The 23,174-nt window shown below is 39.8% G+C and overlaps 2 protein-coding genes across 2 annotated transcripts in view; one reads left to right on the top strand and one right to left on the bottom strand.

Annotated features, from left to right (window-relative positions):
* LOC310906827 (ATP-binding cassette sub-family G member 8-like) overlaps positions 1-23,174 on the top strand; it is a 49,280-nt gene that overhangs the window by 17,645 nt on the left and 8,461 nt on the right. Inside the window, exons 13-14 of the mRNA XM_083856385.1 lie at positions 20,415-20,519; positions 21,269-21,425. Of these exons, the coding sequence (XP_083712511.1) occupies positions 20,415-20,519; positions 21,269-21,425 (262 nt within the window). The remainder of the gene's footprint in view (positions 1-20,414; positions 20,520-21,268; positions 21,426-23,174) is intronic.
* On the bottom strand, positions 639-18,776 carry ABCG5 (ATP binding cassette subfamily G member 5; the record flags this gene model as incomplete). The annotated part of the gene is made up of 13 exons (XM_083856147.1): positions 639-2,871; positions 3,986-4,098; positions 5,754-5,939; positions 8,931-9,069; positions 9,894-10,099; positions 10,352-10,565; positions 13,119-13,248; positions 14,505-14,644; positions 15,980-16,112; positions 17,065-17,163; positions 17,384-17,520; positions 17,978-18,099; positions 18,679-18,776. The coding sequence occupies 13 exons, from the start codon at positions 18,774-18,776 to the stop codon at positions 2,675-2,677; spliced, it is 1,914 nt and encodes a 637-aa protein (XP_083712273.1). The 3' UTR covers positions 639-2,674.

The following is a 23,174-nucleotide window of genomic DNA, read 5'->3' as shown; positions in this document are numbered from 1 at the left end:
AGCACTGGTTTATGTCCACCTCTTTCCTGATCTAAGTAAGATATGGTGAGTTTTTTGTCTTGCAAGCCAGTACAGGGTTCAGTCTAACAGCACCTCAATAGAGCATCATCTTCCTGTAAATTTGCTGAAAGCCTTACTCTGAAATAAATGGAAATCCATCATAATGCTTCCTACTTTTTTTTTTTTTTCCTGAAAAAAACTTCAGAAATTACTCCTGACAGTACACACCCTACATAAAATTCAGGAGAGGAAACTGTTGTTTGTATTGGTGCTAGAACCTTTTATTCTAGGCTTCAGTGCTCCCAGTTGACTGAGATGAGATCAATTTGTCTACCTTGCTAGCACTCTACTGATCTAAAGTACAGCAAAATGTAGCTCCCTATAAGACAGCGAATGTGGCAAAATTCATACCATTTTTAGGATAATTTTGTTAAATATAAAAATATAGTAGATTTTTTCTACAGTGAAAAGTGTTTGTACATACATTTGCTAAATAAATACATGAAGTTTCCAGAGACTTTTAGTAATGAGAGAATTAGCTTAATATGTATTTATGTTTCTTTTTTAGGAACTTGAGCAATACAAAAGAAATGCCTCTAAATCCTGGAAAGAAATGGATTTTGACTCTGATTGATGAACTGCTCTATCTTCATCTAAACACCATTTACAAAATTATTTTTATCATTTTTACATTACATTAGCAATTTCATTTGATGCAGTTAAAAATATATAATACCAAAGTTAGTATTTATTAAGCATCCCTGATGTTACTTTTCATAAAAAGAGCTGTTTATTTACTAAGTCCAAACTTGTTTATCTTGGCACTGGCAAAGAGTTTTAATAAGTGGGGAGAAAGGAATTCTAGATTGTTCTCAGATGGGCTTGTTTATGAAGACTGGAATTAGTCAGTTCTACCTATTTTATAAATTGCAACACATTTGATTTAGTTTTGAATACTTCTAGCCTAAGCATATATTTAAATATAAAGACGTTTTCACACCCAGAATATGAAATTGTGTAGTGTGCTAGGTATCTTTTTGTAGTTCAAAACCAAAGTTTAAAAAATACTTGCATAATTGTTTGATATATTTGAATAAGTAAACTGGCAGAATAAAGTGGAGTTAAAACCATCTTTGACCTGAATTCAGAAGTGTGCTTCCTCTCTGTCACAGAATCATACAGTTTAATACAGGATTTATTTCTTGCAATGTGTAATGTCACAAAGAGTTTGGAAGATGGATGTTTCTGTCATATATTCATATGCTAGGAAGTCAGTCTAATCAATTTGACAGATACTTGGTTAGTGCTGAGAATATTATTGATTTACATTCTGCCTAGACTAGGACTGGGTTTTTGTCCATGCGCACCTCACTAGTGTGAGAGGCACTGAGTGTTCTGAGAATAGACAAGACAATCCAGATTAAAGCCAGAGGTGTCTCCTGAGAGCTCAGACTTGTTCGAGAGTGAATGTCTGAACAGTCACTTGGCAAACCAGATCAACCCTACATGCTCATAAACGTGGGAGAGACAGACTAATCTGGTATCTTTCCAGCTATTTAAAGCTATTGGTTATTTTTAACAGATTCACCAGATGTTTTTCTGATAACAACATTTGTATCTCAGAATATTTTACATAAAGATATTAGAAGAATACATTTAAGTGGAAATACTGTATTACCTTGAGGATTGGATTTAAAATTCCTTGTTATGAACTGCCTCATCTCAAAACTATCATATAAAACTAGTTATATAATTACAGAATTTTAAGATACAAATATACTTACCTCCTTGGAGAAATCCATCTCTCTGCAAAAACTAATTTCTTCACAGAACATGAAAATAAGATACAAAATTTAGGAATTCTATGTCTGTCATGTTTTCAAATTTGAAAGGCCCACGAGAATAATTTCCAAAGATGAAAATGGCATTGCCTCCGACAAACAACTTTTATACTTTTTCCCAGTTAAACTGACATTTTATTAAATAAAACCAAAACATTAAACAAACATTTTTTTTCCTTGTAATTCATAAACTGCTTCCAAACCAAGATTAGAACTTGACAGTGAAAAGAAAGAATTGATATAAATAACCTGTCTTCACTGATTTACCATTGTTTACAAGGCAAAACCAAGTTGGGTAACTTTGATACTACTTCAAGATCTTGTACTCATCAGTTTTCTAGTGCGTATGAGATTAAAGTGGAGTGATTTCTTGATTCTGTCTTTACACATATTTGGTTTGTTTTCTTTCTACAGATTCCTCCAATGCTACCAAAACAAGGCATAAGACTGAAAATACAGTTCTAGAAATGAGATTTACTAGCAGCTGGACCCCTCTGCTTATTAGTAGTGGGGAAAAAAATTAGAGCCCCCTTGCTACATTGTTAAAAATTGTCAGCAAACAGCTGACTAAATTAAATCAGAAAGCCCTTTAAAACATGAAATACTGTTGATTATGACTGATCTGGTAATCAGCCAGAGGAGAGGGGCAGGGAATCCAATATCAGAACACTCTTAAGAGAACATTGGTTTTCAAGATGAAAGTAAACATGAGAAGGTGAATGTGTTTTTATATGTGTAATCACTAAAATTCTATCTAAAATCCAACAATATAAGCCTTCGGCCATAATATAAATACAAGTATAGTGTTAGACACTATTGGAATTGCTACTTTTTCATCGTCTGTCAGTAATTATCTCTCTTAATATGGAGCTTAGAATTGCAACAATGACAAGTCCTGGTATAAAAGCGTAGAGTATGAGGAAATCGAGCGTGAACCGGGACAATGCCCCGGGAAAGTTTTCTTCAATGAATTGGATGCCTTGCGTGAAAATACACGCCGGCTTACCTGCAGTGGAACTGTTGGCTCCACCTGTCAAAATAAACAAACAATTTCTTTAGTAGGTCAGTCAGTAAAATTAAAACTCAGACTCCAGTCTCTAGCTCATACCTTGAATACACCTCTCCCTGACATCACTTCCATGAAGAGCCATGCCCACAGCAGTATTTCTCATCACTATGGAATAAAACCAGACAAGCCCTATGTTTCTGTGGTTAATCCATGACATACTTTTTGAAGGGAAGACCAAAGGGTCACTAGGAGCTCTCTCTTTTTGTTCATGCCAAACAAAGATTTATGGCTTTTCAGACACATTATCTGGAATGGCATGAAGAAGCAAGTTGCCCCATGTGGTAGACTTACAGTGTTCATATATGTTGAGGGTTCCAAAATGCAAGAAATGGTGACTGTCAGAAGGACACATTAAAAATGAGGTGTTTATTGATACTAATAGAGTCATGGATTTGTTTTCTAACAGTTTTTGATCTTGTAATAAAGAGGTGCAGGAGACATTAATACATAAAAAATACGTAGCCTTGGAGAGGAGCACAGATGCCTGGTTACAACACCCCAAATATCTTAGGGTAGGTCCAAAGCTGTAAGTTTTACCCCACTAATGTGTATTAGCTACTAACCCTGGCACCCTGATTGATTCTCTTATTTTGCAGGTTATCTTGCTCACAGCAAAGCACAGCCTGACAGACCCAAGCTGCTCAATAAATAACCTGAAAACACATTTGAACAGAAGCCTCTCTAGTAATAGAGGAGATACCTGATCAGCTCTGTTACCTCTCAATACTCCCTCCACTGATGTTTGATCTTAGATTGTGAAATTCTCTTGATGCTGTATTTGTGTAACATTGCTCAAAAATAATTTCCAGCTATTAAACTAAGCTTCCAAAATTCCTCCAAAGAAGGAATAAGAGAACAGGTGAGAAAGAGAATGATGGAAGAACTGGAAGAATGAGAAATGGCTGGAACAAAAGAAACAAATTCTGCTCTAGCTTGCTTATAGTCTTTACTAATTATTAAGTTATTTTTAGCAACTCAAAAGTTACATTTTATCAGGATACATGTACATAGAAGGAGAATAAGCATCAATATCTCATTAAAATTATGTATCATGGACTTCATTTTGAGAACTTACCACATGTGAAGTCTAAGCCATAAAATTCATTGACTATAAGAACTTCGCTGCTGTATTTTTGAAACGTCAGAAAACTGAGTAGTTTGAAAGGTGTTGGCATCTCTTCAATGGTCCTTAAAGAAACAGAGTTGTTCAGCTGAGTTTCACTACATACTGAGAGCCCACAAATTAAAACAAGCTCTCCTTGTTTGTAATCTGTGACAGAAACAGTTCTTGTCTCTACCTGTAGGGTTTTCAAACATGAAGTCCAATTTTAGTGCTAAATGATGAGACAACCATGAAGGCTGTCCCCGACTTTGGTACACTGTCACAACATTCAGCCCTGACTTGTTTATGGACAGTCACAAAGAATGCTATGGTTGTTTGCTATTCACATGGGAGTGATAAACTGAAAATGACAAGACCCAATATAAAGACCCTTACTTGCCAAAATGTGTTGCTTTCAAAGTAAGAAACCATCACCCCTCCCTCCATCTTCAAAACCAAGTAAGACTGAATAGCAATTCATTGCTTCAATAATAACAAAGCAAAAATGAAGCAAAAATAATGAGAAGAAACATTCAACAAGACTGAGCAATTTCAACATCTAAAATACTTGAAGACTCAAGATTCAACAACAAAAAAATTAACAGGAAAAACCCCAGCAACCTAAGTCTCAATGCTATTTTTTAATGTCCTTCATTGCTTATGAAGATTAATAAAAAGGATTCATAATATTAATGAGCAATGTTTATGCTATAAAATAAGGTTAGAAACCACTCTAACACTTCTAAATTATCATTAAAGCATTAGACTATGGTATCAGGAATAAATATCTTGTCACTATAAACACACATCTTCCTGAACTTAGGCAGTGACCAAATAATTAGACATTAAATTAGCTTTATATCATAAATATGAGCTGAGATCTAGGTTTAGGAGACCAATCATCATCAACTTTATGAAGATTCAGGTGATTTTCTTAAGGACAACACCATCTGTTGTTAGGCTTACTTCATTTTCATTGGGAGGGTCTCAGGTAAGCATATCCTACTTGCTCAACATCTTAGGAAAACTGCTTTTAATAATTACGCATTTGTTCTGGTATGTCCCTCAAAAAACCAGTAATTTCAGTATTGACAAATACAAGGGGAAAACTGTTCAAACTTCATGCAATGAAAACGCAAAACTATTTATTTGCACAGCAACAGAGCAAGTGAATCACAATTTTCCTGCATGTTTAATACGCTACTTAATAATTTTTATAGATTTCAGTCTGTATGGGCAGAAAAAGTGACTGAAAAGTTTGCTGCTAAACTGGATAATAATACTTGTAAGATAGCAGAGAGCAGCTGCTTTTTTAAACCAGCATTACCAGTGTTTAATGTCTGTTAAGTCGCAGCAGCTACTGAAAGATATAGGAACAGGGATTTTTGATAGGCACCTTTAATGAGGACAGCATTTCACATCATCATGTCAGCATCAGTAAAAGAATTCAGATGACCTGATAGATATTAATTGTTCAGTTTTATTTTCAATGTACTTGCAGAAACTAGGGGGAATCTCGTGTATCTTTGTTGGTATGTAAAGGTATTGTCTGTTTTTGTGTTTAGTACAAGGCCCAACAAGATGAGGTAGTTCTACCACTGAAGGAGCACAGCTGCTCTTGCTTTTCCATTGCTACCTGTGCATTCCTGGATTTCTGCAATACCAACTGTTTAAGAAACTCTTCCACAGTTGGATTATTTTAAAAGCAACACTGTAACAAAGTAAGATTTTTTTTTCCTACCTTACTAGTCCTGTTCCCCCTATCACACCAGCTGAATTAAGTAGCACCACGGCACTTTGGACTATATGTGGGTCCTGAACCATGCCAAGCATTACAAGCGTTAGTAGTTCACCAATCATGTGAGATGCCAGGACAACAGCAAAGAAAACTCCAAATCTGGAAGCATCAGGATACAAGCCTGTAGTCCTGCAAAAGATGAGCAAAAGAACAGTTAAAAACCAATGTTTGAGTAGTAAACTTGGAAAGCAGCTTTGACTTTTGTTTCTGTTTGGGATTTTTGCAGTTATGGCTCATTAAGTGAAGAGTTTACGCCTTAATCCTTAGTATATTGTTTGGAATCTTAACACAAAGGACATCCACTTACTATCATGATGTAAATGCAGATACATGAAGTTTTCTCTATTTAGACTGAAGAGGATTATGCAAAGATGTAATTCTTGTAGAAATCCAGGTTGTTTCAAGACAAATAACCATGGCTTTTCAATTCCTTAAACTAACCTGCTGCTTTTTGTAGAGTCTTTGCAGTTGGAGTCATTGATGTAAGCCACATATTTAAAGAACATCTTTATGCAGGTAATTAACAGATGGGATTTTGCTTTTGATAATGTGCAAGTAAACATAAGTATGGATATACTCAATTAAATTAAAAACTAATTGAATTCACCACCCATGAAATTCATACCAATGCAATTTCCCCCACACTCCTGCATTCTTTAATGCAACATGCTGTTCTCAGTTTTCCCCTAGCTAACCCAAGGGAAAGAGTCCTCTCAATCTGTACTCAAGATTAAAAAGTTAAGAAAAGCCAACAATTGCTTGACAAACTTAATTCAGCCTTATAGTGTATGTGACAGATGACAAAACCCTTTCTTACATTGTGACACGTTACTCTTTTTCCAAAATACCTCATACCAAAATTGGCTCACACTAGGTGCTGCATGCTTTGCTTAGCTAACAAGCAGCAATTCAACATTTAATTTTCTTTTTTTTCTGTTGCTCATTGCAAGACCCTATTTTTTTTTTTTTATCAGAATGTTTGAATATGGTCTTAAAGCAGAAGTATCAAATTTCTCACAGGCTTTCCTGTAGTGCTTTTTGTAACACCAGAATAATTTATAAATAGATGGATGAACGTTGACTCCTCCAGCACTAAACACTCGGTGAGCTAGCAGGTATTTAACAACTTCTAAGTACAGATTGGTGCAGAAGAAACAGCCTTCCAAAGTCCTAGCAGAAAATTATCACCTCTGAGCTGCTCTAATACTTTACACAGAGATATGGAGACACAGGCTAGTAAATCTGGAGTATGAATAAAACAGAAGAAAGCCTAAAAAAAAGAAAAAAAATCCCAAATAGAGAATATTACAGCAACAGAATAAAAACATGATGTGAATTATCAGAAGACTTCACAGAGGTATCTTCAACTAGGAAAATCTGCACAGATAGGACATTCACTTGATTGCAAAAGAGGCTCTCTCTGAGCTTGGCCAGACCTGCCTTGTGTCTGATCAGGTCAGAGTTTGGGTCTGCCTGACCCCACAAACATAACGTCAATGAGAAATGGCATGTAAGAACACATGCCAGAGGCTGTCAAAGCCTCTCAAAAAGTTAGTCCATCCAGGAAAGTTCAGTCCTGCATAACAGCTGCCAAAATTCCATCCAGAAGCTGCTTCCCCTGAGAGGTCTAAGAGCATTGTGAAATCACTCTGATACATCCCTGATGGCTTCCAAACAACCGCAGTATTGGAAAGATAATATCTGTAAATATTATCCATTAACTGGAGCCTCACTATTTATTGTTGATTGTGTTTGAGCCAAGCAAAGCATAGGCACAAAGTCTGTGCCCATGTGATTTCCCTGTTTGTTAAGGAGATGAGAGTGTCATTGAGCCTGGAAAGCTGCTTTCCAAATGGCTGTTTTCTTGGCACCAGTCACAAACAGAAGTCCAGCGTAGCCCTCAGTGGGAGGAAGAGTAATGTCTGTCTGTCTGTCTGTCTGTCTGTCTGTCTGTCTGTCTGTCTGTCTGTGAAAAATAGGCTTCTCAGGGAGCTTTGCCTGAAGCAGGCAGCACTGACACCTTGCAGAAGTAAAAGTCCAGGTAGCCAAGGGGACAAAGGTGGCTACTTTTCATATCAACACCAAACTACAAAAAAACCTGCCCATGCATGCAAGTCCTCACACTTGGAAGAGCAGAAATCTTCTTCTCAGGGATCTTCTCTTACATTGAGATTTCAACCGGAAAAAATTAAGTAAATGGTGAGCACTTCCCCTCATTGCCTACTCTAGACCAGAAGGAAGAAGAGAATAGTTATCCACTTTTCCTGAGTTTTTCCAGATGGGGGTAAAATGCTACTACAAAATTCCCTGTGCAGAAATTCTGATTCAGAAGTCCAAGCAATTTTGTGTAAATCTACTTTATCCATTTTCCATTTATCTTACTGGAAAGTAAGAGCATTAACATGCACTGCTACAGCAGAATGGCTTGTGCACTTTAGCTCTTCTATGAGGGTGTATCCACTTACCATTTTTGAACAGCTCATCAGACACCATGCATCCACAACACAAACCAAGCCTGCTCATCACTTGTATGCATTTTACTACAGACTGCCAATCGATTGCAACTGTCCCAGGAAAACTAAAATTAACTTTGGTGCACTAGACATCTCTCAACATTAGAAAAGAAAAAGACTGCAGGACAGAAATTTGTGCTTTTCTCTGGAGAGTGTAAGAAAGGGGTCCATGTTTCATCACTTCCATATGCTGTAGCTAACCCCCAATGTCCCAGGAAATAAAAGTTTTGTTACTGTCATGTACCTACAGGTGACTTCCTCACTTTGGGTTTCTTTTCTGTTGTTTTTTTTGAAATTTCCTGTCTTTCTAAATGCAATGTAAAATGACACTTCCTGCTTTCAATATGACACAAGGATGATAACTGTTCCAGGTCCATTAAAACTTTCCAAGTTACCTAGAGAACTGGTAATCTGCTTGCTGGGGAAGTGTTTTCAGCTCTGCTTGAAAGAGAAGGGCTACATTTGTGTCATCTTTCCTTATGCTTTCTGTGTAATCATTTTGAGAGACAACAGCAGGAAGGCATGCCAGGAGGCCTTTTGCTGACATGTTAACTGACACTGGTAACAAAAAGAAAATGACAACCCAACAGATGGTCCAAATGCTTACCAGTAGATGAAGGCGCTGAAAATGCCCACACTGATGACACTGAAGGGCAGGAAATGGACTATATAAGCTACAAGCATTTGCCATTTCTTATACAAGCCATCTTTATTTTCTTGGTCACTGATAGCACGTAGAGGTGGGACTGAATCAAATATAGAAGAAATAAAGTAAAGTACCATTAAACAGAGAGGTCAAGACTTGTTGTTAGCAGAAATGATCTTAAGCACATAGGCAACTTTGAGAATATATCACAAACATTCTGCCTAAACCATTATGATCACTTTTTCCTCCACTATAAACGCAAAGCATGCTCCCTGCAGACTGCAGATATTGGTAGGCTTAATGAAAGAGGCCCAACTTATCAGCATGCAGGACAGCCTTCTCTTTTTGCAAATACAAATTAAAGACATGAGAAAACCTCTGTCACTGGCAAATTTATTGAGGTGCCCTGATTTCATACTGATGACAGCAATGTATGTTCCTTACATGAGCAAAACAGTTTTTAGGGCTGCAAATAGAAACTACTGTTGCTTTCAGTATGGCACCCGTAAGAGAAAAATCCGTTAAAAAACCCGTAATCATCACATAATACTGATAAATCCAATTTTGCTTAATTGCTGTCAAAGCTGTTTTGTATTTCCAGCCTTTCCACGTGTCTGGTTTTGAGCTCACTTAGATATTAACTAGTCCTAGACTTTGCCTTGCCTGTAAAATGCTACACACAGGCAAATCTTCTGCACAGTTTAGAATAAAGCCTTCATAGACAGGCCAGCTGTAAAAAAGAAAGGCAGGGATCGGGGCACATTCCCTTATATTCCATTGAATTTTGTGCTTCTGTATCAACTCTGACATTACCTAGAACAGTGAAGATCCTTTAAATTACTATCTTCAAGAAATACTTTTTCTTATTTACGAGACAGTGGCAGCAACACCTGCTGCTGCATGTAAGACAGGACAGAAACTCACACAGGGCCACAGCATTGAGCATCCCTGTGTAGGGGGGGGCACTCACGCACTGGTAGACAAGCCCCACGCGGTCCTGCACGGCTCCATGGGTCATGTCATTGCTTAGTCTAAGAAGGAAAAAGGCTATGAACAAGCCAAATAACAGATTCTGGAGGAGACGCATGACGATGCCTATCTTATCTCTGGAGAGGTTTCTTGTTGCTCTCCTGGTAATGAAACAAAACAACAACAAAAGGCTTGTTAGCTACCACTGAACACATGGTGGTAGGGCATTAAGCTCTGAACAAATCTTAGACACACAGTGTCCACAAGGAGCTAATATATTAAAAGGGACAAGGGACAAGAACAGTGGGAGATCAGATAACCAAGGAAGTACATTTATACATGGAGGGGAAACCTGAAAGATTAGTGGAGAAGAAAAGAACAATTGCTTTAAAAATTGGGGGGAAAAGTCTTACCGTAAAAGAATCAACATTTGGTAAAAGCCATTGGGTGAGTCTTTGTTTTTGAGTGGAATTGGTGGCAGCTCCTTCATACGCTTGGTTTTTTCAATGGCTGCCAGTACTTTGCTAAAGATCTCCGAGTTTCTATAGGCTGATACAAATTCCTGAACCCTACTGTAGGTTTTGAGTTCATGTTCCTTGCTTCGGGTGTCCACAGATGTCAGATCCACTGTAAAATGACAAAGTTTTTTACTATACACATCACTTTCCCCTCATATCTCTTTTCCCCTTGCAACTAACTTCTTGTCTCCATTCTAAAATGTGCAAAGATAAAAAGGTCAGTTGAAAGTATTCAAGGCTTCTTTCTCCTTTCTGTTAAATGCAGCATGAATGAATTAAGTGTGCAGCCAAAGAAACCTGTGTTTGCTGACCTCTGTAGGACCCTGCAGTTGAGGTCCTTGATCTGGAAATGGAAGGCCTGAGCACAGTGCTGGTCAGACCTTTAGCATTCTCCTTGCACAACACAGAGCTGTAGAGAGCAAGGCAAAGCACCAGAGGATGAACATCTGAGAAGATGAAGAGATGACTTATCTGGTCATGTATTTCTCAGGTTTTCAGGCAAATGCTCAGACATGGCTTCACAGCTCCCCCTTGTCCTCTGCCCACTCCTCCATAACTATGGAGATTTATTTTTTGGTTAGTGTGAACTCACACTGTAGAGACACAGCTCTTCTCTACTTGAGCTCTTAATGCATTGTTGCATTGGGTTTCACCTATCTCCTTTGCAGATTTACTTCACTTTTAATGTGAACTCAGAGGATGTTCAGCTGGCCAAATTCCCCTAGCAGGCTCAGCCCAAGCTGAAGGAAGTTTTACTGACTGCTGTGGAACTCAGGAAAGGTAACTACTTCACAGAGTTAATGGTCCTTTCTAATGAGTCCACCTAAACATACTCCTGACACCAGCAATTCTTTTGCTGGCAGATGGGAAATTTGTGTATTCCATTTTTACAGTCATACACATTCAGTAATAGTGCTAAAACACCTTAGAAATTTCCCTTTTCCCTAACAGCAATGAATTAGCCAAGGTTTTGAAAACTGGATTGTTGTTCTCAGCAATATTTGTTCTTACCCAATTTTATACTACTGTTCTACATCTGGTAAGATGTCTTCATCAGTTATTTATTCCTAAGGTTTCTCTCATCCTTAGATTTCAGATTTGCAATGTTCTGTTCTACTTCAAAATACAAATTCAACAAAAGGAGGCCTTGTCCAAAATACTTAATTTGTCCTCAAAACCTGAATTAGGCATATGAATAGTTTCCTGGTGTTCTAAAACCTGGGATACAGCAGAATTGTCTTTGAAGGTAAACATATCCAGAATGAAGCCTTTGCTTTTACAAACATCAACATCCCAAACGGAGAAACACTTTTTAAAGCTTGGCCAGTGTGACTTGCTGGAAGTCACACAGGAAATAAACAGCAACTGGGTGTGCTTTAAAAGAATTGTAACACTGACTACTAACTAGACCAACTAGCTAATGCCCACCATGCATGAGTACTTTCTATAAACATATGACAGTTCAACAATATAATCCATACTCAATACATAGGATCTATTTTCCTCTGCTGCTGGTGTAAATTATATCAGAATCTGTCCCTCCATTCACATCAAATCACACAAAAAATATAAACTACCAATTTTCAAAAGACTAAATATTCTGATGATTCTTTGCTCTAATCTGTATTTTTTCTCTTTCTTGTCACATTCAAAGGTTGACATTTGAAGAATGCAGTACTCTCTTTACCAAGCTTTTTTAAAAGTGGGTCTAAGTCTCAAATCATCTATGCTTTTCAAGACTATTCAAATTCATGAAGGCAAAATTATCCTCGCTGTCATACCAGTATTTTCAGCTTTATCCCATTCCAGCTTCATGTCAACAACCATCCTCTCTCCTAACTGAGTTTAGAATGCCATGCAGACAATAGGAAAACACTGCCTGCTCTGAATGCAGCTTTTTGGATTGGTCAAATTCCCTGGTTAGTGCTCAGCTAGTATTGCCAGAAAATAACCTATTGGATTTAAATAGAGTTACATACATGGCTTCATATTTGTACACATACAAACACATCTACATTCTCTTAAAACCTGTGCCTGTATGGATCAGGGACATGGATGTCCTGCAGCAAAACCAAGCCTCATTTCCAAAGTCTCCTGCTGACCCTTTTTCCTTCATCTTGACTTGGTAAAACAATACTCTCCAGCTAATGCCAACAGCTTGCTATCATCATCTCCAGAAGCATCCATTCTGTTCCAGTAGTTCACTCTGGTATTAGTAACTCCCCAAACTTTCAGAAACCTCAAACTCAGAATTCCTGGAAATTGATGCCTCAAGTCATCCCATATTTATTCTACATCCTTCCCTCCATGCAACAGCTCTTTTCAGTTGTTTGGCATCACAGAGTCCATAAGAGCATGGGATTTTCCACAGTTTTGGAATGAAATCAATTTTCCAACAACCAGTGCACAGCCACAGGGAAATGCCATCAGAAATTCACAGGTTTCATGAAATTGAGATTCTTTTTCATTGATAGTTTACTCCTTTAGTGCAAATATGGCTATTTTATGGAGTCATTAGGAATGACATGGGGCCAGCCCTTTCTCTGACCTGAAAATAATTTTAAAAGTTGGAGCAGAATTCAAACACATTTCTATCTCTGGAAAAACTTTAACTTGGGGAAGAAAACAAATTGTCTTAACAAAGCAACTTAGACAAACTTACCATAGAAGTCAAAAGGATTTGATTGTTCAGGACAAGAATAGCCACAGTCACCAAAAAATGTGATCATTTCCATAGGGTTCCCACAGAAAACCATTTCTCCAAAGCTCATGATGGCTATTTTATCAAATAACTATTGGGGAAAAATTAATATATTAGCAGTATGTACTAAGAATCACAGAACATGCTGATTTGGGAGGAACCCATCAGGATCATCGAGTCTAACTCCTGGCCCTGCACAAGACACCCCAAGAATCACACCATGAACCTGAAAGCACTGTCCAAAAGCTTCTTGAACTCTGTCAGATTTGGTGTTGTGGCCACTTTCCTGGGGAGCCTGTTCCCAGCCACCCTCTGTGTGAAAAATCTTTTTGTAAGATCCAACCGAAACCTTCCCTGTCACACTTCAGGCCATTCCCTCAGGTCCTGTCACTGGTCACCACAGTGATCAGATAATGAGTGCATTCATTCTTGAGCACAGCTACTGTCTTGGTAATAGAAATGCTTTGATGGGAAAAATAGCTTTGACACATTCAAACTTCCTTACTATATTTCTCCCAAAAGAAGTTTGCCCTTTCTTTCACTCCTCTCATTGGTGGTTATGCAAAATGACACATCTTTAAGCTCTAGTGGTTCTCAAAACTGTCAATGACAACAGCATACAGAGGTAATCCACAAAAAGAGATGTGGCTTTCTGACTTCACTTCTAATCCACCTTCACTTACTGAGCGACCTCCTTTGATGCCTAATAGCCCTGGACTGTAAAACCCCCCAAATTGTCGGCAAGATTATCCTGAAGTGCTTAAGGACTCTAACAGCACTGCTCTTCAGGGGAGCATTTGCCAGGGCAAGGTTCCCACCAGCTATGATCAATCCATGGTCGCAAGACACCAGGGCTGCTTTCAGCCCAGAAAAGCACTGTTGCTCCCCTCCGGTTCCACAACCATTTACACTCCATTCAGTCAGCCAGGGAAGAAGAGTTTTGCATTCATGTGTCAGGTGGATAAGAGCAAAGTGAGAAACAGTAATGGGAAGGGAGAAAAGCTGTCCCCAGCACAAACCCTGCAAGCAAGGCAGGACTGCCCCACCACGCGACCAAGGTGTACCCCCATGCCTTGTCATGGCTCCTCCCACTGGTTTTGATTTGGGTAGTTGCATAACACAAGTGTTAGGCACACAGAGTCCATACTATCTTTACAAGGCAATGTGTGTTCCAAATGTGCTCTGTGACTGGCACAAGGCCAGAGTTGCAAAGTTCAAGAGAAGCCTCTAATCATCCAAAGGAAAGGAAAAGAGGCAGCTATACTGGATCTTGTACTTCCATCCTGAAAGGAACCTAAGTACTAAAAGGTCTGGTGGAAAAGCCAACAGTGAGTAGATGTCATCTACCTTGAAAAGTTCTGAGCGAGGCTGATGGATTGTAAGAATCACAATCCTGTCTCTGTGTGCAAGCTTGGAGAGAAGCAAGACAAGCTGGTTTGCAGTCAGGCAGTCCAGCCCTGTTGTTGGTTCATCAAGTAGCATGACCTCTGTCAAATGACAAGGAACAGCTTTAAAATTCAGGTAAATGAGGAGCAAATGGCATCGCTTCTGCCATTAAAGCTAATTTGGCAAACATAGAAATTACTTTACAGGTGAAATTCCACACATAAAACAGGGTATGCACAGATATTGCCATTACATGATCTTTCAGTTTTAGTTACTTTCAGTGGTTCAGTTTCAATGACTTGAAATAAGGACATTAAAAAAATACTTCAGAGCATAATACTTCTTGTTCTAAATTCATGTGAAATCTGACCAAAATAGTTTTGATGCATACATCTGCTTCTAAGAACAGTAATGATAAATTTCAGCATGTACAAAACTGTAAATGTAAGGGACAGAATTACATAGGAGTAATATATTCTGAATTAAATGTATATATGCACACAGAATTTGCTATGAACAAAGCAAGAATTATTAAAATATAGCAGATGCAATTCCATAGATTGAAGCAGATGTTACTGATTTTTCTTCATTATTTTATTGCACATGAAAGGGAAAAACTTATAATTGAATCCATTATTTTTATAGAGATGAGACATAGCACAGAAGAGGGCAGTCCAACCTTGATCATGGTACAAGGGGAGCAGAGTTTTCACTACAGGTTTATGTACACAAAATTATTACTGTATTACAGAGGTTAATGAGGTCCCGAGCCGCAACTACATCCCAGGAGCCACCAGTAGCAGGGATGTACCACCTCACTGTGCTGTTTAATCTCCTTCTTGCCTAATATGCAGTTGCAGCACATCCACATGGTTACAAGGACTCCAGCATCCAATAAAAATGTACATTCGCTCCGTGAGATTCTGGTACCTTCAAGAAACTTTCTCAAAACTGACAAAACTTTTCCCATGGATAATCCTTCCACAGTTACTCAGCTTTTATTTCCTTTCTTTGGATTTTTTTTGTCTCTGGAATATACATGGCACTCACACATACATAGATCAAGGGCAGCTACTCCACTACAAGGCTCAGTGCTTGCACATGTATGGCTGTAATGTACTCAAAAATGATAAATCAATGGGCCACAACCAACATTTGGGAAGAGTGAACCCAGAAAGACTTAAATTTGATAAATTCAAGTCTAAACCTATGCTTGGTCCCTAGATTTTTAAATTGTCTGCTTTCCAAGATCAACTAACAGATCAATGGCAGACCTCAGTTGCTGCTTATTCTTTTCTGACATCACCAGACTGGCTTCTGCTGAATTAAAGAATGCAAATGTTTTTGTATTTTAAAGTGATTTGCAGAGGCCTGTGGTAGGAGCACAAAGTGACACAGCCTTGTTTTATTTTGAAAATCCATGCACTGGTACTTACTGGGATCTTGTAAAAGCTGGGCTGCAACTGATACCCGACGCCTCTCACCTCCAGAAATTCCTACAACATTCTGGCTTCCAATTATTTTGTCAGCAATGTGGCTGAGACTCAGCTCAGCCATAACTGCATCTACCTGAAAAATAATTACAATTTCAAAACACAGTCCAACTCAGATACCTGTGTGCAATGACAAAAAAAGTGAAAAAAATGACATAATTTTAAGTTACAGCTTTACCAATATCCTGCTTACATCCATTTTAGTTGGATGGTATCTAGCCTAACTTCTATTTGATTATTTTTAATACATTATTTAAATTATTTTTAAAATATATTAATTAATTGTATTTTGAAATGAGTAAATTTTAGCTTCACTTGACATTAAGAGATAAGAGTTCAAAGATTGGACTAGAAGTTAAGGTATGGAGCATAATGTGCTGCTCTGGATTCCAAAATCAGAGAGCAGGAAGGCACATCAGTTCTGGGAAAGTGTAAAGTACTGAGTGGAAAACTGGGGAAGAGAAAAAACAGAAAGCAAAACCCTCTGGTCAGGAATATCCAATTTTACTTTCAATAGAATTCAAAAAGAGCCCTTTAAATAAATCTGAAATACACCAATTTTATCAAGAAAGTAGCTTTTAGGAAGCTTAGTAGACCAGGGTTTTTTTGAGCTGTTGTGGTTAGTGAGAGAAGTCCTCCAGGAGACAGAGCAGTGTCGAAACAATTGTGCTGTCCATGCCAGCACACATGGCCCTAAACACCCCAGAGAAGTGAGGTTCCCCTCTGGGGAAGGGGAGCCAAACTCAATACCAAGACCAGCATCTCCTGCAGTGGTAACTGCTTCAGCTTTGGGCAGGAGGGTTTGTCCCAGCATGATGGTGATGCCCTGGGGCAGGCAGCACAGGCTCCTCAAAGAGGTGGGACCACAGAGAGCTTGTGTCCCGCTCCTCAACAGGGAGATCTCTCTCCATTTGTAGCCTGAGGATTACAAAACCTCATAAACACAGCCATGGATGGAAAGTGCTGCTGCTGAAAACATTACATAACATCCTGTACGACTTTCTGGTGGAAGACTGCAAAATACAGACCTTCTTTTTGATGGAGTTGTTGGAGCGTTTCTTAAGAGTTAGTAAAGCCGTGTAGGTCAAAGACTCCTGGATGGTGAGAAAGCTTAACAAAGTGTCATTCTGAAAAAAAACAAAAGTGAAGAGGAAGAAGTATTTAGTCCTGTAGTAATTAAAATTTTGTTCCTCTTCATGCAAGCTTAATCCTTCATACAGCTTATTAATTGATTTGTCCCAAATTTACTAGTAAAATCCCATTCATATGACATTACTCCATTACATTAACAACCTTTTTTTACACAAAAGGAAGCACAGTACACAAAAAATAAATGTAGAAATCAACCTGTGGCACATAAGAGAAGCAATCCCTGAACTGTTCCCTCTTCAGCTGACGTCCATTCACGTACACTTCACCAAAGAAGTTGCCTTTATGTGCCAGTCTTCCTGATATTGCATCCAGAAGTGTTGTTTTCCCAGATCCTTTCAAACAAAAGAAATTAATCACGTGCTGAGATGAATTTTATGACTCCAAGAGTGGAATCTGACTAGGCCTGACTTGGATGGACACATATGAAAAGTACAAAGTTGGATTTTTTTTCTCAAGAACTTTAAAATAATAGGCTCTGAAAATGCAGCTAGTTAAGGGAAAGTAAAGGGAAAAGTAGAATGCAAATTAGCATTTAATCCATAAAAAATCACACTTTGCAGTGAAACATTTGAGTTTTGAAGTAACCCTGTCTGTTATTGAAGTTGTAATTGTTAGTTAGATGACAGAAGACTGAACTCTGAAAACCAAGCACCAGTTTTACAAAGCAGAAGCACAAATCAGCCACAATTTCATTGCTTAAAACACAGACCTCAGTCACATTCATGTCACTATGGAAGTCACCAGTATTAACTGTGATCTTATTTTTTTTTAATTACTGGAACAACTTACCAGAATTTCCTAAAATCCCCATAATCTGGCCACTTTCTATGTGAAATGAAACATCCTTAAGTATTTGCCGGGTCCATTTTTTACAATATAAAGAAAACTTCCACCACGGGCCAACACGCTCTCTTGCAAAACAAACATCAATAAAAATAAAAATAAATTAAAAAAAAAATAGAGAATATGTAAACATTTTGCATAAAGCAAGCGGATGCTTCATAGCTACTTGTATATGGGATGGGAGCTGCAAGGATTTTAAAATATGGAAAAATAAAAGTATTTTTCCCCCTTACCCTTTCCCCTCCTAAAGCCTGTAACTTTATCTGGCATTATCTGGAAGATAGAATGAGGTCTGAGCACATTGTCCAGAATGGTTGCTAAGAGGCTTTTGGTCTACAACCAAAAGGCAAATGTGAACTGTGGCTTTATTTGCTCATGGTGTTTGCCAGCCATTAATCCACCTGTCCCTTTCCTTAGGGCCTCGTGTTGTCCCTCTGGCAGCAGCAAGAAAGGGCACCACGTTTGGAAATCCCTAAAGCACGTCCTGCAGGGAGGCGTGAAGGAGATGTGCCGGGGGCTCCATGGGGGCCCGGTGTCACCTCTCCTGCCCTGCCGGGGGCGGCCAAACCCACAGCCCGCAGTGCCAGCCCCGCTCCCGCAGCCCCTGGTGCGGGCAGGGACCCTCCGCACCGCCCTCCCAGCCCTACCTGACGGTGTAGGAGACACCCTGGACGCTGATGCTGTCGGGGAGCTGCCTCACAGCCTTCCCCTCGCCCTCCATGCCGCTCTTCTCCGTGCCCGACATCCTCGGGGCTCCGCAGCCTCCCCGCGTCCCTCAGGCTGCTGGTCGGGTGCCTGTCACTGCCACTGCCACCGCCACTGTCACCGCCACCGCCACCACCATGCCGCCCCCGGCTGCGCGCAGGGACAGCTCCCGCTGCCACAGAGGGTCACAGCAGGTCGCTGCCCCCGGCAGTGCCACCTGAGAGAAAACAGGAGGGCTCCCCTCTCTCTCTTTTCCCAGAGGACAACTGATGGGTGGTGAAGCTGAGGCCGCTATCTGATGTACCTTTAGCCCGAGCTGTGAGTGTTGCAGAGGAGGGGAATATTTCCCTGTACACGGGGTCACGGCGGCTGCAGAGCCGCAGCGCGCCAGGGGAAATGGGGCTGCGGTGAGGGTGCCTTGGGAAGGACCGCGCTCCAAACCGAGAGGAGAAGGATTTCTACAGCTCTCATAGAGACGAGAGTCAAACCACTGCAGGGAGCGAGACATTCCACCGCCGCCGCCATGAAGGGAACCACTGACAGTGTCTCTCTGGACGATGCCATCTGGAGCCAGGTGATGCCGAGGGCTCGGCTGTGGGTGAGAGGAGAGCCCCGTGGGGTGGGGGGCCCAGGGGCTCCGCTGGCCGGGGCTGGGAGGGCAGGCAGCCATCCTGCCCCCGGGATGGCACCGCCAGCCAGCCCTGAGCTCGTCCCGCTCTAAACGGGGGGCAGAAAGCATCCATGTCCCCCACCCGAGCACACTCAGGCAAACCGTGCTCAGGTGCCACCATGCTGGAGCTCAGAGAGGGTCTCCAGATGTGTGGATGGAGGAGAAAGCCCCTGACCATATCCTGGACTGGCTTTCCCAGGAAATGCCTTCAGGCTGGATCCCCACATTTGCTGGGGAGCACCTGCTTTTAGAGATTAGGTTCAGCATAAAGAAGGGCTCAGAGTGCTTTGGCAGGGTTTTCCTGTGGCTTTTCGGGCTGCTTGCTGTGATGTTGCTTTCTGCTGTGTATCTAGACTGGAAAAATTAATCAGCCTCGTTTGCTGTGAGGAGGGCAGGAGGTGCACTCAGAGATCACAGTCATCCTCTGCCAGAGATACATGGATAGGGTCTGGTACACAGGGAACAGGTACCTTTGCCTTGGCTAGAGTATGAGTCTGAGAAGGAGGAAAAGCACAGAGCTGAGCGGGAGAGGTGGCTGGAAGGAGAACTGCAGGCATGCACACAGAGCTAAACCCACAGCCAGAAACCTGCCTCGGCTGGGACTTGGTAATTGCAGCTGTATTGCAAAAGGGCCAAGTAGACTCCTGTTATCTTAACTGATATCTCAGAACGTTAAGTTCCAGCTGATAAATGGTGAATTTTAAAAACAAAAGAGAAGAAAGAGACTGCACTAGTGGCTGCACACCTATTTGTTCATAAAGCCTCCAAGTTTACAAGTCCATGTGGAATTCAATAATGGACATACTTCCATTGAACTTTCATTTTTAGCTGCCAAAAAGCATCAATTACAATATTTATTCACCATTTTGCACTGCAGTAACCCCTCAATAATACTGCTACATCCCATAAATACTTTTCTCTTTGTGCTTCATCTTTTCTGAACTCCGTCTTTAGCAGGACTTTAGTTATTGTAATTAACTGTTGTAATCTACCTAACAACTTTTCCAGACCAAGACCCAGGATACTATTTTTCACTCTGAAGAGGATAACAGTCTTTATTTCACATACAGTGGAAAATCAAATGTTCTGGAGGTCAAAGAACTCAACTACCAGGTAAAAATTGTCATTTATACACATCCCTTAAGCAGGAAGCATATGTAGCAATGCTTGTTTCTATACTCAGGCCATTTTAAAAGCCAAAGAAAGTTGAAAAATTTCACACAACTGTTGCACAGTCAGTTTGTGAGCAGAATCACACTTGTGGCTGCAATACTGACAGGAGACCAACCCCTGTATTGTAAACACATCCAGTAAAGTTAAGAGATAAGACAGCAAGAGAGATCTGTTTCTAGGCCCTGCTTTGTTTCAGTCTTGAGCAAAATTTTTCCTCTGGGGGCTGGAGCAAAGGAACTTTCTGTTCAGCTAGGGATGAAAGGAGCCCTTGCTGGCAAGAACATGTGGAAGGGGATAAAGAGAAGATGACTAACAAGGAAGATTTCCATGAACCACCAGTGAAATATTTCATCTCCTTCTCACCATGGCATCTGAATAAGATTTCACAATTTTCAGCTTCATGGAATTTCTAACTATATTTAAAGTTTGAAACATTTAAAATTTACAATAGTAATACATTTCCAAAGTAAGAAAGGACAGAGACAGTTTTAGTGATTAACAGAACAAGAAGCAAGGCATGAAAGCATTAGGTGGCTGCAAAAGAACTTCCTTCTATGTAGATCTGAAGATGAACAGTAATGTTTCAATACATGCTTTGCTTGTAACATTGTAACTTTGAAGGGTTTTGCTGTTAAATAGTTTATTTAACAACAGCTTGAACTGAAGGGACTTGTTTTCTTCTTTGTTAGATTAACACAGCATCCCAAATTCCCTGGTATGAGAACCTTGCTCAGATGAGAATGCCCTGGACCTGGAAATCGGATCCCCATTCCCACCTGTCAGTCATCCAAAATCTGAATCTAAAAGTGAGAAGTGGTCAGATGCTTGCAATTATAGGAAGCACTGGTAAGAGCAACCACATTTCATTATATGACCAGCTCTTAGATAAAATGTACACAATCAAGAACAACACTCTGCAGTCTTTATAATATCAAAATCTAGCTGAGAAAAAAGTATTGGATGTGTCACTAAAATACATCCTTTAAGGGACATGATGAACAAGGAAACAAAGAAAGATACTTGGGGGGGGGGGGGGGGGGAGAAAACTAAAATTTATTTTCAAACCCGATTTTTGTCATGCCCTGCACACATTTGCATTCTGTTTCCTGAGGTGTAGTGAGGTATCGTTCCAAGTGTGGCCTTGCAGCCCCAGATCTGCTGGACATGAATCAGTTTCATGGCTCAGATTCAAAACAGGCCAATTACAGACCATACTCAGCAAACAAATGAGGCCAGATCCCATAAGAAAGATCAGTGCCAACTTGCATAACCATAAGCAGGAATTCCATTTAGACTGAAGCAATTCTAACGGGATAAAATATTGCATTTGCGTTAATTAATAGAAACTTCCAGAGAAGAAAAGACAGTTCCTTTTCTGTCTGGTGTTATTGCTTTATTACACTGGGGTTTGGTTTTTTCCTTCAATTTTCTGGTGGGACTGATCAAGGGGAACAAGAAGTAGACACGGGACCTTTAAACTGAAGTAAAAAGTGCCATACTTGGGAGGTGTCTCCTCTAGAGTCTTACATCAGGTCAGCTCAGTGATACAGTGAAGATGCTCTCTCAAAGGCAAGGCATATTTGCCAAAGAAGTTTTAACTTTATTCCTAAAAAAATGAGAGTTTTCTTCCCTATTGCCATGGGAATTTTTCCTTAGCACATATTCCTAATGTAAGCGAAGCTTGCCTCAGAGATTCTCCTGATAATAAAAGGAAAAGCTTTGTGATGAAATAACATACTGAGTTATAGATATAGCACCTTTGTAAGGCAACATACACTGAACACAAACCCCTTTCAGCAAACTAGTCAAACTATTTTCAAAAGCTGTTTATCATCTATTTCATCAAATGCCTTAGTAAAATGGATTAAACTGCTGATGGGTTTCACATTGTCAATGGCAATCAATATGTCACTCTTTAACAGAGCAATATGTGGTTTACAGATGGATGGGTTTCTTTTTTAAGATGTATGTATTAAGAAGCAAGTGTGGAGTTACTCTTCCAACAGGGAGACTAGAAATAAATGACATCTAATCATAAGAGAGCTCTGGGTGTTTACATACAGAATCATACAACAAAAAGGAAAAATTCATTTGCTGTTTAACTCCAAATCAGGTTTTGTTTTCATTGTTTCACTTTTATTACCTCTGGGTATGAGCCAGCTTTTCTTAATTATTTAAATTACTTTTTGTCTTATTTAAGTCATAATAATTTTTATTTCAATCGTGATTAATCTTCTCATTGTCTGTATAATCATTCAATGCCTTAGTCATTCAGCTGATCAAGATTCTGTTTCTGAATTCACAAATCCCTCCACAAAAAAAGCTCTTGCTGAGCATTTGGGTGCGAGCCCTGCAGCCAGGGTGGGACCATCTTTCACCTCTGTTTCAAAAGTGAAAGAGAGTTTACCAAAGAGAGATAAGAGACACTTCTTGTGTCCTCAAAGCCCAACTACCCAATTCTGCTGAGAAATGGTAAGAGTTCAAACCACATACTCTATTCCAGAGGAGAGATTTCCTGCACAGGAGCTTGTAGTCAGTCTTTTCTTTGAAGATCATCCTGTCTCTGTGGCTTTGGGAGGGGTTGGCAAATATTTT

Source organism: Zosterops lateralis, assembly GCF_965231275.1.
Source record: "Zosterops lateralis genome assembly, chromosome: 3".
Taxonomy (NCBI): domain Eukaryota; kingdom Metazoa; phylum Chordata; class Aves; order Passeriformes; family Zosteropidae; genus Zosterops; species Zosterops lateralis.
This window is presented reverse-complemented; position numbering and strand designations above follow the sequence as displayed.